Below are 15,577 nucleotides of genomic sequence, written 5' to 3'. Positions count from 1 at the left end.
TGGATTTCATATTAAAAATTCTCTATCTGTAAGTTGGGATATTTATAGAAAAAAAATTATTATTTTTTTGCCTTCTTGACAGTGTGAGTTATCTTTCTCTGCCCAAAGTAGAAAGTTTGCAGGAGATTTACAAAATGAAATCTGGAAAGAATGAGAGGGAAACATCAGCTATGGAACAACTGATAAAATATTTCCTATGAAAGTTTAGGAAACTTTACTTTCTACCACTGGACCAGGTAAAATCCATAATCTATGACTAATGTGCTTAAGACAATATAGACTTTGTTGAAATTACTGTAGATGTTTTCATCTCTGTGAATCAAAGAGTGGCTTATGATCTTTTTCAAAATGAAAGATCTTTTTTAAGGGGGAGAGAAGATACTGGTAGAAATGCTGGAACAATTTTAATTAAGTATCAGTCTATGTTCACAAGCTCTATTTACTCTAGCTTGAAATTTCACTATGTCAATTATTTTGTTCCTGGGCAGTAATTTTATTTAACTATAACACATAGGGCAATGTGTTTACTGAATTTCATATTTTAGAAAGGTAATCTTGGCTTCTGTTTTCTGCATTTCATTTTGCTGATCAATGAACAATGTTATATATAATTTCTATGATATTACAATTAGAAATGGGCATATGAGTTGAGGGGAAGAAGAATTTTATGTGAATTACTAGAATTTGATGTATAATGACATAATAATAAGAATGTACATGTACCATAAATAATGTGGTGTACTTATAAAAAACTGGTCATATGTATTTCAAATACTTATTGCTTGCAGCTGCCATATACACTTAAGATTATTTAATAGCTAGAGAGAACATAATTGCCCTTGACATTTAATTAAAGCTATGAAGATATGGGGTACCAGAGAATTGCTTGGAGATGATATATTTTTTGAAAATTTCATTTAGAAAGAGAGTCATCTTCCAATTAATATCTTTAATTGATTTACTGAGAAATACTAAATGTTAACTACTCCAGAAAAAAAAAAAATGTCTTTTGAAGAACAGGATAAAGAGAAAGGGGAGATCTAGGCTGAAAGAGAAGCAAGCCTTAGGTCACCATGTCTTTTTCAAAGGGAATGCTTCATGTTGATAACCACATGAAATGAAATGTATGGCTGATTCAAGTGTCTTGAATAACCATCCTAATGAGCAAAGAAAAGTCATTTGCTATCAAGTGGTACATTATGAAAAAAAACTTTGCCATTGAAACTTTCAAAAGAAAGATGAAAAATCACCTCAGACTGTGTAGAAGGAAAGATGAGAAAGCAACATCTCAAGCTATTTCTGGTAGGTATTAAGTCATATTTTAAATCACATTTAAAAATGATCTTTAGAATGCCTCCTTACCAAGATTTTTACTTTTTTTAAATCTGAGGACCATGATTTTGCGGGGTGGGGGTTAAGAGTGGGCCAGTTATTTTAGAAAGTGAAAATTTGTAGGTCAATGTAAAATGGAAGCTCTGCAAATGATAAAACTTTGGTTTGCTCCAAAGACAAATAAAAATGAAATTTAGAGGATATGCAAGCAATGATTCCCTTCCTGTTTCAGTGGGATGATTATATATCCTTTCCCTCACTGCCTAAGTCCCACATTTTCCTCGGGGCCCTCCCTATGCAAAAATACATCATCATTATGCTTAGTGGCATGAAATTTACATATTTTACATATGCCATATCGATTGTGTGCATTGTTAGTCTTTTTTTTGTGTCTTTAAAAAACATTTTTGATCACTTTTATGGTAGTTTAAAAACCTTTTTTTTTACTGGAGTGTAATTGATTAACAACGCTATGTTGGTTTCAGGTGTACAGCAAAGTGATTCACTTATGCATACACATGTGTCTATTCTTTTTCAAATTCTTTTCCCATTTTGGTTTTTATCAAATACTGAGCAGCGCACAGGGAGTGCTACTCAACGTGGGGGTGATTCTTTGCAGTTCTCTCTTCCTGCGTGTGCGTGCATGTGTGCGTTGTATGTCCCCCATTTACCTTTGTTGTTTCAAATACTCTAGACCAAAAACCTTGAAAGGATCAGGGGAGGTGGACAAGGAGAAAGCAGATCACGGTGAGCTGGAGAAACTCTATGAGTATCTCTCCATCCATCAATAAGGATGCTCACTTCTAGGGCTTTTGCTCCTAGTGAAACCAAGATTTCATGTAAAACCAGGTCCCCCAAATTGTCCCTGAGTTTTACAATGAATTTCTGACAAGGGACACAGAATCTAGACCATCAGTTCACCATCAACCCTCCCACAATTTCATAACCTACCACTTAAGCCTCCCACTTCATGAATGACTCTGTCTCTCTCCCCCAGGCCTCATTTCTCAGGCTCCCTTCTAGCCTGAAAGGTGATTTCATTTCGTCGGATCCCACGTTCAATTCATCTGGCCTGAGCCTATTAGATGGAATGAGTCTGCTTTCACTAGCAGTGCGCGTTTAAAGAAGATGTGCTTCCTCAGAGCCAGTAACAACATGCAAAGCCAGAGTGTGCTGGGGCGGCAGCGCTGGGCTCAGCACAGGGTAGGGAGGGGGAGACACCGCCAGCTGGGCTGATCAACAATGTGGAGATTAAGAGAAGTCACAGCCTGAGCGTTGCTGCAGGGGCGTGCGGCAGAGATGGTCATAAGCGAGGTTGTGAACAGCCCACATAACAGAATTCATGTCGGGACATTTCTCTTTGACCATTTATGGTCAAGACAGGTGCAAAGGAGTAAACAGAGCCACGAGAGGTGTGTTGGGTCTCTACTGGATTCTAAAGTTAACATCGGAAGTTGGAGGGTCCCAAAAAAGCTTCAAAAAATGGGATGGGAATGAAAATAGTTGGAGCCAGCAGCTACTGCTGGAATGTGCGGGCAGAAGGGTGTTGGGCCATAAACCAGTTAAGTTTTCCTTTAAATAATCACCTGTCTCTCTGGGTTATGAGACCCAGGGGTGACTATCTCACAGCTTTCCCTTTAGAAAAACTTCCAGACCCTTCCCCTAGCTCTGATTCTAATCCACTCTACTCACAATGGTAAAGCTAGTAACCAAAATTTCAAAAATCAATCAAGGGGGACGAGCTATGGGAGAAGCTTCCCAAACACTGAGCAGCAGAATCTCAGTGAATTATGGCATCGTTTGCAAGCTGTTCATTCAAGTTCAGCATGCACACCCAACTTGAGGGAAAATACCTCACACTATTTCTGTGGTTTGATCATGAATAACTGTCTGCCTTGGAAGGAAGAAAGCACAGTACAGGGCTAAAATGGATATTTACATGGGAGGCAGGAGAAGCAGGCTGGAGGTTAGAAACAGTGGTGGGAAGGAAAATCCCTTCTAGAATCTGGTTTAAAATTAATTTTCTTACAATAATATCTGAAGCAGTTTTGAGATTTTTATTATTTTCCTAAAGTTTCTTCAGGTGTTTTCCTATGACCCACATGGCTGCTATGGAGAAAAGAGAGGCTTGTTGGGGATCCAGTGAGAAGAAATGATGTTGTTGACATCAGGGCGACTCTGAGCAAGTGTCACCCTGATGGAGGGAGAGCTATATTAGAAATGGGACAACCCTCTTCGGAGGGGTAGGGGAGAGTTCTGTGATTAAGAAATGTGGCCATTGAGTTAGAGAAGACCCAGAGAGGTTAATGCTAGCCAGGGTGCCATCAAAGAGTTTAACTTGCCTACTTGATGGAACCCTGGGGCTTCCCTGGTGGCTCAGTAGTAAAGAATCCACCTGCCCATGCAGGAGACACAGGATGAATCCCTGGGTCGGGAAGATTCCCTGGAAGAGGAAATGGCAACCCACTCCAGTATTCCTGCCTGGGAAATCCCATGGGCAGAGGAGCCTGGCGGGCTATAGTCCATGGGGTTGCGGAGAGCCGGGACACAACTGAGCACACACACACTTGATGGAACCCTAGTAGGGGATGGCCCCATAGGGGTGAGGTTCTAGAAGGACAGGTCTAAGCTTGCAAGACAGAAGCAGTCAGGAAACCAGATTCCTCAGGAAGCAATGACAGACTAAGGGCCCGGGCTGTCTTCATGCTCATGCAACACAGAGATGTGTTTCAGCTGAGCTGGACCCACGTGCCACCCTATGCCACCACCGGATTACTTTCAAAGAACACCTTTTCTCTTCTCTATGCATTAGGTGAGGCAAATAAACAGAGACAGGTTAAGTGCTTACTGCCTACCAGAAAAACAGTTTTCCTAGTCTAAGTCAGGGGAAAAGCTAGAAAAGTGGGTGGTAGTATCTCCCATCAGACTGGAAGTAAAGAGGAATCGTTTGGAGTATGTAGTAATGGTGGTCTTTACAATACAAATGTTTGTCAGTGAGATAAAGAGACAGGGACTGTGAGCCAGATTGCGTGCACATCAGAGAGTATGTAAATCAAGATGGGCCGAATTGAAATCATAGTCTCCTGAGAAGTGTGAAGATACGTGACAAAGCCACAAAGGATTGTGGGTTAGCTTTGTTCCTTTCGTCTTCTCTCCCTTTTAGCACAGGGAAGGAGCATGCTGTGCAATGGGCTGTTTAAACACAGAACAGCTGAACTCTATAATGTTTCCTTTTAATTACAGCTTTCTTAACTTGGTGACAAGTGGGCTTCTGTTTCTGGAAGCTGAAGAGAGTCTAGCTCTGTGATACTGTAAGCTTTTGGAGGCACAAGAAAGTATCTGGCAGGTCCTTGATGCGGGGGTCCCGGCTTGGGAACAAAATCTTGCTCTCTACATGGCTTTTGTGAATTCATATGACAGTAAGAGGAAAAGAAATGCAGTTAAACAAGAATCAGGGAGATTGGGAATATAGAAATAAGGAGACAATACTCTCAGGGAAAAGGCATGCTGGAACACTATTTCTGCTTATTTAATGTGAATTCATTAGTGAGAGCATCTGTAAGCTGAGTTAGGCTGGGAGAAGGTATGGTCTGTAACCGTGAGTGTGTGTATAGGTATTTATCCAGCTATAGCACACTGCTAAGTTCCTTAGGCATTGAGGAGCACTTTCCCTTATCTCCCCTCGATGTTAGCTTGGCCAAGAAAGATATTTGGGTAAGGAAGAAGGAAAGAGACAGAGGAGAGTGTTGGGGGCCAAGGACTAATGAGCAAGAAATCTTGAAAGAATGAAACATCTGAATATGATAAAGGAAACAATAGGTTTTTAGAGAAGAGAAAAGATGTTGTCAGCAGGTTGGAAAAATATGGCTCTCTGAGATCAGAAAAAAATTTTCAAAGGGGGGATTTGGTGGAAGGGGGACCATATCTATTCTGAACACAGCCAGCACCTGGGGAAAAGTTTGTACTTTCTCCATGACTTAAAGAGTTGACATTTCAAGAGGCTGGCTGGCTGGATGCAGGGATGGAAATAAAATCAAGTTCTGTTTGGGCATCTGGCCCAGTAAATTTAATTTGCAGGAGAAGCTTGAATGGATGTTACCAGATACACAGTGAAATCTGTGATGGAAGCATCTAGACTAGAGGGACAACCTAGTAGGTCTATATTAAGAGAAGTGCATGCATGCATGCTCAGTCATGTCTGACTCTCTGCGACCCCATGGACTGTAGCCTGCCAGGCTCCTCTGTCTATGGAATTCTTCAGACAGCAATACTGGAGTGGGTTGCCATTTCCTACTTCAGAGATCTTCCTGACCCAGGGATCAAACCTGTGTCTCCCAAGTCTCCTGCATTGGCAGACAGACTCTTAACCACTGAGCTACCTGGGAAGCCCATTAAGAGAAGCATCTGAGCACAAAAACTGGAAAGATTCTAAAAGAGGAGCACAGATTTAGGAATAAAGATGGAGAAACAGGAAAATGGATGCCATGTTTCTGATCATGATTCCTAGACATGGTCTGGAGCAGCCTAAAGGGACTCCTTCCTGGGAGGACTCTGCTCTGTCAACTCCCTGTCTCTTCTTGGACCAGTTCTCATTTGGCCAAAGGCGCTGTGGTGGCTGAGGATGGGAACACAGCGGAAGGTCACAGTGACTCTGGACAGGTCTCAGAAGGGATCAGTGGGGTTAACACATGGGCTGCCTGGGGCATCTCCATCGGCTGGCATCGTTACCCTACTCACCCTGGGTGGAGATCAACAAAAGCAATGGCAGGAGGGAGGGGGAGGACACAAAGACCTTGACCTTAAGGGTTAAGACTGAAGCCAGGATAAACACCAGGAACACGTACGCCAGCGCTAATACTGCTGAATGGAATGCATGCAAGTCAGGCTACATGCAGCATCATTAGGCATGCTTTCCTATACACAATCATACACACTCGCAGGCATGCTAAGGAGTTGCAAAAACGACTTGGATGACTGGGGTCAGGTGGCCGGTCAGACTGAGCATCAGAGAAAGGTGTGCTTGCAAGATTTCTCAAGAGGAGTGCATGCAAGTGCATCCTGGGGTGGGTGGGATGTGCTGCGTGTCAGGAGGTTGTATGCCTGCATCACGCAAGGGAGAGAAACAGCGCTTTCAGGCCGTAGAGGCACTTGCAAACTGGAGTGTCGCAGAAGGATGGAGACGAAGTGATCATTGATGGCAGAGGGCAAGTCCTCCCACGGCTCAGGAGCAGGAGGAGCTTTGGCCTTTGGCTTTCCACTGCACTTTCCCTCAAATTACCGAAAAGAAGTCATGATTGCACGGGAGACATGCTGAAACTGAGATGCATCTTCTGTGACCCTGACAGGGGGCGATGGTGAAGGAATTACCAAAGATGACGTGGCACTGACAGCCAGGCGATGCCTGGTGTGTGAGAACACGATTCAGAAGATGGAGGAGCAGAGAGATCTTTCATGGATCAGAAGAGGTGCCATTTCAAAGGCGTTAAGTGGAAATGAAGACAGAGTGGAAAGCTGGCAATGACAATGGTCATGCACAGGGATGGTGTGATCGACGCCCATTAAGTGAAAGAAAGCCATTCTACCAGCATTCTAGAAAATGAAATAGGTAGAAAACAAGCCTTTTCTTTGGGGGAAGTTCAGGGGACACTCTACTGATGTTTCATTTGGGGGCCGTGAAGCACTTTCTGTGCTTCATTAAAACAGATGTGAACATTCTAAATGCTTTCCACAGACCCAGTCATTCCTGGGAAGAGAGGCAGGTTCCTGCCCATCCTATCCAAGCAGTGGCACGTGAAGGAAATGATTCGCCAAGACCAGCTCTCTAGAGTCACCGCCCACCACAGACAACCGTGGGAAGTCAGCTTCAGCTGGACCTAGCGTCAGACCCAGGGCTGGCGCACACTCCCCTTCGCTTGGATTCCTGGTCCTCAGCACTTATTTCCTCTCCACCGCCTCTCCCTGCCAGGTGGGGAAGGGGCTGTTTTGCCCTCTCTTTTTGCAGCCTGGTGTGCTTGCTTGCTTTCTTTCAAGGAATTTAAAGGTTGGCTTTTAAGGTCTATCCTGCCTGCGTCCATCTGCTTTTTGTATTTGGCTCTCGCAGGAAGCTCTCGCTGGCTATATATCTAGGCTCTGTTTCCTGTCCTTCCTATTGTGGACAATAGCCTGGGACTCTCCTGGTGGGGCTTTTGGGTCTAAGAATGGCACTCCTTCAAAACTGAGGGTCTGGGATCTATTTGAATTTACTTTTCAATTGTAAAAGGCCCAGGTAAACTAACCTATAAAAAGATCAAAACAACAAAAAGCCCACATACCTCAAAAGCAGAGAAAAAAGTTTCTCTAAAGAAATCAGAATGATCCCCCCGCCACCCCAAATCCAAACCCCATCGAACCTCAAACAAAGGAGTCACTGGATATGAGTAACGCAATCGCTGTTAGAGGCATGTATGAAATCTGTGGGCTGCACTTCAGCCTGTCACAGGCAGTTATGAAAGATGTAATTTAATTTGCTTAAAAAGAAAAAAAAAAACCCTTAAAAGGCAGATTGGATAGCTGTATTTTAGCAAATGTGTTTGCACTAAGGGTACCTTCTGTTGAACAGTTCTGCCCACAAGCTGTCTGTAGAATATAGAACATCTCTCGAGCATGCTTGCCACCTTGAAGCAGGGCAGTCGGGAGCAGAAAAAAAAAAAAAAAAGAACAGAATGCAGAAAAAAGGTGAAGAAAAAGAGAGAAATGAAGGACAGCAATCTAGTACCATCAATACATTTAGAAATGAGATTAGCCAAGTGTGACAATAGAATTTAAATGACACACAGAAAGACATTAAGATTGCAGTAAATAACATACTATGGAAACTCCAGCCAGAGAGCACTTTCGGTTCAGCTTAGCTACAGAACTCAGAACGAAAGCACAGGTCGACTATTCATTTTACTGGCTCTTTTGCATTCCAGCACTATACATCTTTGAATCTTAGCGTAGTCTTTAAGTGTTTTTGTTGTTATTGTCTTTTCTTTTTTGCTAGTTTCTCTGAACAGTCAGTGATTACGTTGCCCAATACTGCCCTGGGGGACTCAAACTTACCGACGATGTCAAACCACAGAAGGGTGTTAGCTGGCTGCACAGACACCACCCCGACAATCTCGGTGACTCTGTCATTCTCCATGACTGTGAAGTTGTAAAATGGCTCATCGAAGGTCAGTGGCACAGGTGAAGGAGGCGGTTTCTTAATCCATTCGATGTGGAGGCGGGCCGTGGAGGACTTCTGAGGGCGCCCGTTGTCCACGGCCTTGATCTACTCACACACGGAGAGGACAGAGAGCTGTTTCAGAGCCTGGGTCCTGGTGGAAGCCTGCATCTGTCACTCGTACAGTGTGGGGCTCAGAGTCCATCCTCACGATGGGGCTGGCAAGGGGAAGACGCGGGGAGCGATCTGAGGACAATGGGCTCAGGGACTGCGGGAAGCAACTGGGGCACATGGGGCCCCAAGCACGTTTGCCAGAAGCTGTTTTGAATCACTGCCAACCTTGCAGATGTGGGAAACTTGAAAAGCAAATGGTGCACTTGCGAATTTTAGTGTTGTATGGACATGGATGACAGCTACGAAAGTAAGAAGAGCTAATCTGATTCCTACAGCTGTGGTGGTAGTGTTGAGAGGGGAACAGATGCATTGCCATTGCCACGCAGAACTGTCACATGGGATTCCAAGAGGGAGATGGGAGGAGGCAGGAGAAAGGCACCAACCTTGCAAAATTCATCTCAGAGGCCCTCTGGTTAAGCCAACCCTGAAGGAGTGAAGGAGACCTCTCTCAGTGGAAACGTGGGCCCTCGAGGCAGCGGAGTAAGGAAGGGAGTGTTAATGGCTCTTCTCCATGGTCTGATATAAGGGCTGAGAAAAGCATGTTTCCTTGCCCAGATATGTAGGGTTAACTGCTATGCTGTCCCGGACTTAAATGTGTGTGCGGGTGTTGCAGTGGCAGGGGGGTGGGGGTTGCAGTTAAGTCTAACAAGCAAACCATCAGTGGCAGAAAATTTAAAAACCAAAATGAAAAAGGATTGTAAACTATTACATTAATAATACCATTTCCAGATGCATTGCTAATTGTTGTAGCCTTTAAAAACAGTGACAATTCATAGATCCCTAGTGCTGTGTTCATGCGTGATCACTTTGCCCCAGTTTCTGTGAGAGGAAGGGCCCTTGATGATAGACGTCTTAGATCGGGTTTCCCAGGAGCAGAGTCTGAGACGGGGATGTGAGTACAAATGATTTCAAGAGGAAGTGTTCCCATGAGAAAGGGAGTGAAGAAAACAAGATAGAGGAGGATGCTAAGCAAGGATGTGGTCTCAGCTGAAGTCTAACCTCAGCCTGATCCCAAAGGGAGCTCTGAATCATCACTGTACTACTGAGTTGGATCCACCTGGAGGCAAGGAGGTTGTGCTTTTATATCTGGTGTCAGTTAGGAATTGGCTGTGGGCTGCTGGGCTAGTGTAGGTGTATAGATCATCTTGGCTGAGAAGTGTAGCCAAGGATGACTCTCTGAAGAAGGAATCAGTTTTGAGCCCTTAGCAGTCAATACTCACAGCAGTTGGGGGATGGCTGGACCAGCCTGATAAAGGGGATCTAGGCAGGGTATCAACAGTATCCACTGCAATCCACCTGGTCCTCAAAGATTTCCACTGGCAAGTCTCAGACAACTGCAGCAGCACCTGTTACATCAGGGCTGCTGACGGTAGAAACAGGACTGGTTTTTAAGTTACTTTCTTTTCTTTATTCACTCTTCTGAATACACTACTGAGCAGGGAATGGAGCCCAAATCCAGTCCACAGGCATAACAAAAAAATGGACTCAGACCACCCTTTAAAATAACAAAGGACTGACCATACACAGTGGAGAAGGCTTAAGACTGAGACAAAGATGGCAGATGGAGATAACTCTTGACAGTTGGTGGGACCCTGGAAAGTGCCCATCACCAGTGAGGCTGACCAGTCTCCTTTTAGGCATAGCTGTTGCATGTCTGAAGTGGTTGGGGGAGCAGGATGGTGCCTTAGGCATGGTATTAATAGTTTAAGTCTTTATTTGAGATGGTGCTCATACTTGTTTTTATTTTTTATTTTCTAACAATGAAAAATGTTATGTTTTACTTAAGATTTTTCACTTTTTGCAGAATAAGCCTAGCTATGATTCGTGTCCCTCAATTTATACACCTAAATTCATGTTCGATCACATTGTCAACAATTACAAGCGTTGTTTTCACTGGGATGTCTTCAGGATGTGTTGAGTGGCGGGCAGGTTATGTTATTCTGCTGCTCCCCTCCCCTCACTTTACATCCATGCTCAGTACCTCGAAACGATCTGGGGCTACAGGAAGTGTGAGTGAGTAAATGATGGGGCAGGCTGTGTACTGCAAATGGGGAGGTTAGGTGTTAGGGCACAACCAAAGAAAATGGCCTCATTATTTAGGAGTGTCACTGCAACAGAAAGTAGCCTTTCATTGTTATATGGCTGCACTTTTTGGTCCAGAGATTTTTTTGTTTTTGCTTAAAACATATATATGAATAAGAAAATAACTTTCTCCCCCTCATTAACGTTATTGAGTTTCAGAAAAATCTTACCGTGAGAATGTCGTAACTCCCTGCTGTAAACTGCTTTCTGGAAGAGACCATGCCAGTTTTAGGGTCAATGAAGAACCTGCCATCATCATTCCCGTCCACGATGCTGTAGGAGATCTCAGCGTTGGGGCCCTCATCTCTGTCGAACGCAAACGCCCTGTAGATGGGCTCTCCCCGCTTCTTCCGGTCACGCTCTGGCAGCTTGATCTGGTAGACCTTCTCTGGGAACTGGGGCTTGTTGTCATTTTCATCCAGAACCTGAACCACCACCCAGATGGTCGACTGTTTTGGGGAGAAGCCACCATCTGTCACGGTCACCTGAGTTTTGAAAGAGAAAGTGTTTTACAATCAGAAAAGAGAAAAACTTTTCTCACCACTCCTCCCCTTGCCACTCCATGAAAGGTCCGTTCTGGGCAGCAGAGCATCTCAGCTTCTCTTTTTCTTGTAGTTCATGTCAAATGCATAACTCTTCATCATCCATGCATAAGAGCAGGGAAGACCCTCAATCTGGTAATGGAAGTCACTGATAAAAAGGTAGGAAGGAAGGAGGCTCTTGTCATGGTATGAAGAGGGGAGGCAGAAGAAATATGGTTGACTTTACAAAATGTACCAGGTTACAGAGATGCAGCAGACCTAAAATGTGCCCCTCTCTGCTGAAATTCATTCAGTGGCATCTGACTTTTTGTGACCCCATGGACTGTAGCTCTCCAGACTCCTCTGTCCGTGGAACTTTCCAGGCCAGAATATTGGAGTGGTTTGCCATTTCCTACTCCAATGCCCTTCTCAGCAGACACCAAACACACAATAACCATTGTTATGTGTTAAGCCAAGGGTGTTTCGTCTAATCCTTGGGCAATGCCATCACCATCCAAATTCTTTCAGTACTCATGCTTTTTTCTTTCTTTTCCATCTTCATGTAAAATTTGTGATTTTTCTTACATTGTTACTGAACAAAAGGAAAACTCTGATTATAAGTTACAATTTTGATGGCTGCTCATAAGTACATTTGACAGTTACAATATGTCCTTAACAGTCATAAAATATTTTTTCTTTCTCTCTGGGAAGTGGAAAAGAATGGCCACCCTTTCCCATAACTCTGAGATGCTATTCTTATGCATGTCTGTGGAAATGGAGAGCAGAGAGAGAAGAACAACTTGTAGATAAAGAATCTGCACGGCAGATGTAAACTGTCTTTGAGTCTTAGGATGAATAATCTTCTTGGTCATAGTGATGACAGTTACTATTTTATTAATACTTAACATCTGGATGGTGACATATAAGCACTCTCCTATCATTCCTCAGTAAGTGGAACAGGTTTATTTATTCCCATTTTACAGATGAGAAAACAGAGGTCCCATCTTTACTAAGTCTAAAGTCAGGTACTGAACTTTTGGCAATACTTGGTATTGTGTTTAATCACAAAACCTGGAGGAACCTCTATTCAATCTTTCAGTCATTACCTTGATTGAACTAACTTTAAGACTAACTATAAGATAGTTTATTATTTCAAAATACATAATTGGAGGTCAGAAGGGACATAAAGATGCACTCGGCATCAACAGGAGAAAAACCACAGTGAGTTACAGCCCCTCATCATCCAGTTTCCCACTTAGTGAAGCAACCTGACAGGAAAAATGAAGAGAAAAGAGGCCCGACTCATGAGAAAACAAATTAATGGCTTTTTGCAAAATGGGACCCCAATCTAGTCCAGTTTCTCACACAAGCTGCTTTAAAGTGAGAGTGAAGTCGCTCAGTTGTGTCCAACTCTTTGCGACCCGTGGACTGTAGCCCACCAAGCTCCTCCGTCCATGGGGTTCTCCAGGCAAGAATACTGGAGTGGGGTACCATTGCCTTCTCCAACAAGCTGCTTTAGAGGATGGCTTTAATAGAGTTCATAGGAGTTCTTGTTTTCTTTGAAAAATCAATCAAGTTTCCTTCCAAGGTCATTTCCCAATTGGCTTGTTATGTTTCACAAAAGAAACACCGTTAGGGCGACTGCGTGCCAAGGCTGGATTTTGACTCTTGAGTTAATTCTTGGACATGACGAGTTCTGAAGAGGCACGTTCTGCTGCTGCTGCTGAACTAAACTGTTACACTCCCAGATGAGCTGTGTTGACCAAAACACATTGATTTCTTTGCGCTCATCTCCTCTGCCTCTCTTTTCTGCTTGAACGGCCCCTTTCCAAATTCAGATAACTCCCACTGTCCTCCCTGTGCCCAGAATCACCTCCTTATTGCTTGTCTGCACGTGCCCTGCAGAGGGCTCCAAGTGGAGCTCTGGAGCAACTTCAGGGCCAGGAGGCCGCCAAGGAATGGACAGGCCCTCCTGGGGCCATTCACCTGAGGATCCTGCCACTATGAAGGTGCCTCCTTCTGGAATTCTCCTGGGTGTACAAACCCAAGTCTGCTTATGGCGGGAAGGGCGGCAGCTGCACAGGCTCATAAACAGCCTCCAGGCTCACCTGCATCGCCACCTCTCCCTGGGTACCAGCCCCTATGCTCCCCCGGGCACATGGGCATCCTTCGGGTCTTCCAGCATACTCGCTTCCATCTCAGGGCATTTGCCTATGCCATCCTCTGCCCCTCACTTCACTGACCTTGGCTACTCATCCTTTGGATCTAGCTGAAATGCCATTTCTTCAAGGATGCTCCCTGACTACACAGATCAAGTACCAGCTGCCCCCACCGCTCCCCCAGCTGCTCTATCTCCCTCCTGAATTATGCACTCTTGAAATACCTTATGCTCTTCTTTTGCAGCACTTCAGTTCAGTTCAGTTCAGTCGCTCAGTCGTGTCCGACTCTTTGCAACCCCATGAATCGCAGCACGCCAGGCCTCCCTGTCCATCACCATCTCCCGGAGTTCACTCAGACTCATGTCCATCGAGTCCGTGATGCCATCCAGCCATCTCATCCTCGGTCGTCCCCTTCTTCTCCTGTCCCCAATCCCTCCCAGCATCAGAGTCTTTTCCAATGAGTCAGCTCTTCGCATGAGGTGGCCAGAGTACTGGAGTTTCAGCTTTAGCATCATTCCTTCCGAAGAAATCCCAGGGTTGATCTCCTTCAGAATGGATTGATTGCATCTCCTTGCAGTCCAAGGGATTCTCAAGAGTCTTCTCCAACACCACAGTTCAAAAGCATCATTTCTTCAGTGCTCAGCCTTCTTCACAGTCCAGCTCTCACATCCATATATGACCACAGGAGAAACCATAGCCTTGACTAGATGGACCTTAGTCGGCAAAATAATGTCTCTGCTTTTGAATATACTATCTAGGCAGCACTTACTGCCATGGAAATTAATTAAGCACATGATTCTCCACCAAGCTGACAAGTTGGTTAAGGGCAAAAACTGATCTTGCCTGTTGTGTTCACTGCTCTTGCGCATGTCAAGTCACACAGGTGTCATTTGGGTATTTACTTAATAAATTAGACTCTAACTCAGGTCCTATTTGGACAACCTCTTTAGCCGAAGCAGTCTCACCTCGTAAGACCTTTGTGGTTCATTCAAGGAGTAACCCTAAGCCACCTCTCCACCCATAACGCCTCCATTTCCTCATCCCCTACTTTAACCACCATTCCTATGCTGATCATTCATGCTCAAACCTCGTCTCCCATCTCCAAACCAACATGTTCAACTGTTTACTAGAAATCTACTCTCTGGACCTCACACATGCACCCCAACATCCCCAAAGCCCCATCCTGAAAAAAATCATTATCCTCCAGTCTTCTTCTCCCTCTTGCATTGTCTCAATGAATGACAGCCCCCACCCCTCACCCACTCACACACTGGTCTACACCAGGACCCTGGGCGTCCATGCAGGGTCCCTGCTCTGTCTAACTATTCACATTCAAGCAAATGTGGAGGCCAGGAGGCATTTCTCATGTGCACCATTCACACCTGTCTCTTCTGGGACAGGCCTCATCTGCATCTTACTTGGAGACCCTCAGTGGCCTTCTGGTCTCCCCATCTTCAGCCTTCACCTTTGTTGTAAAGTGTTATTTCTTCCTCAAAAGAAATAACTTCTTCCTTCCATCTGATCACATCACTGGCCTAGCATTTTTCAGGGGCTCTTGAGGCTGAGGGTCTGGCCTGCCGTGATTATCACTGCACTCTGCCTGCTCGTCTCCACTCTCCATGCTCAGCTGCACAGCGAGCTTGGGGTGGTGCTGAGTACGCTGTGCTCTTACACCTCCATTCTTCTGCATATGTGTTGGCTTCCATGGAAGTCTTTCTCTTGAGAATACACCTGATTCATTCTAGGAGCTTCGATTCAAGCACTGTTTTTTTCTGCAGAGCCATCCCTGCCCCCTGCAGACAGCTCTACATGTCCTCACCATGTTCCCGCTCCACTGGGTGTACCGTCTCAGGACATTAATTATCACCGTGCAGCTTTAAGTGTCTGTTGCCTTGTTGGTCTGTGCTCAATCCTTCCAGATTGCGAGCAAGTGGAGGTCAGGGACCGTCTCATTCATTGTTCTGTTTGACACCCTGTACAGCCAAGTGCCAAATAAATGTTAAATGAAACTAAGACGTGATCCACTCCCAACTCTGCCCTATGATAATGAATGGAGGAAACATTCAGACAGTGAAGGGGTCTGCTGCTTATCTGCAGAAAATGAAGAGACTGGTAACATAAGATCT

The 15,577-nt window shown here is 44.7% G+C and overlaps 1 protein-coding gene across 2 annotated transcripts in view; it reads right to left on the bottom strand.

Annotated features, from left to right (window-relative positions):
- FAT3 (FAT atypical cadherin 3) overlaps window positions 1-15,577 on the bottom strand; it is a 648,324-nt gene that overhangs the window by 155,824 nt on the left and 476,923 nt on the right. For both annotated transcript variants that reach the window (XM_068978441.1, XM_068978442.1), the window contains exons 4-5: window positions 10,942-11,256; window positions 8,413-8,623 (exon numbers count right to left, since the gene is read on the bottom strand). In XM_068978441.1, the coding sequence (XP_068834542.1) occupies window positions 8,413-8,623; window positions 10,942-11,256 (526 nt within the window). The remainder of the gene's footprint in view (window positions 1-8,412; window positions 8,624-10,941; window positions 11,257-15,577) is intronic.

This window comes from Capricornis sumatraensis, chromosome 8 (assembly GCF_032405125.1).
Source record: "Capricornis sumatraensis isolate serow.1 chromosome 8, serow.2, whole genome shotgun sequence".
NCBI lineage: Eukaryota > Metazoa > Chordata > Mammalia > Artiodactyla > Bovidae > Capricornis > Capricornis sumatraensis.
Note: the sequence above shows the minus strand (reverse complement) of the source record. Positions and strands in the feature narration are given on the sequence as shown.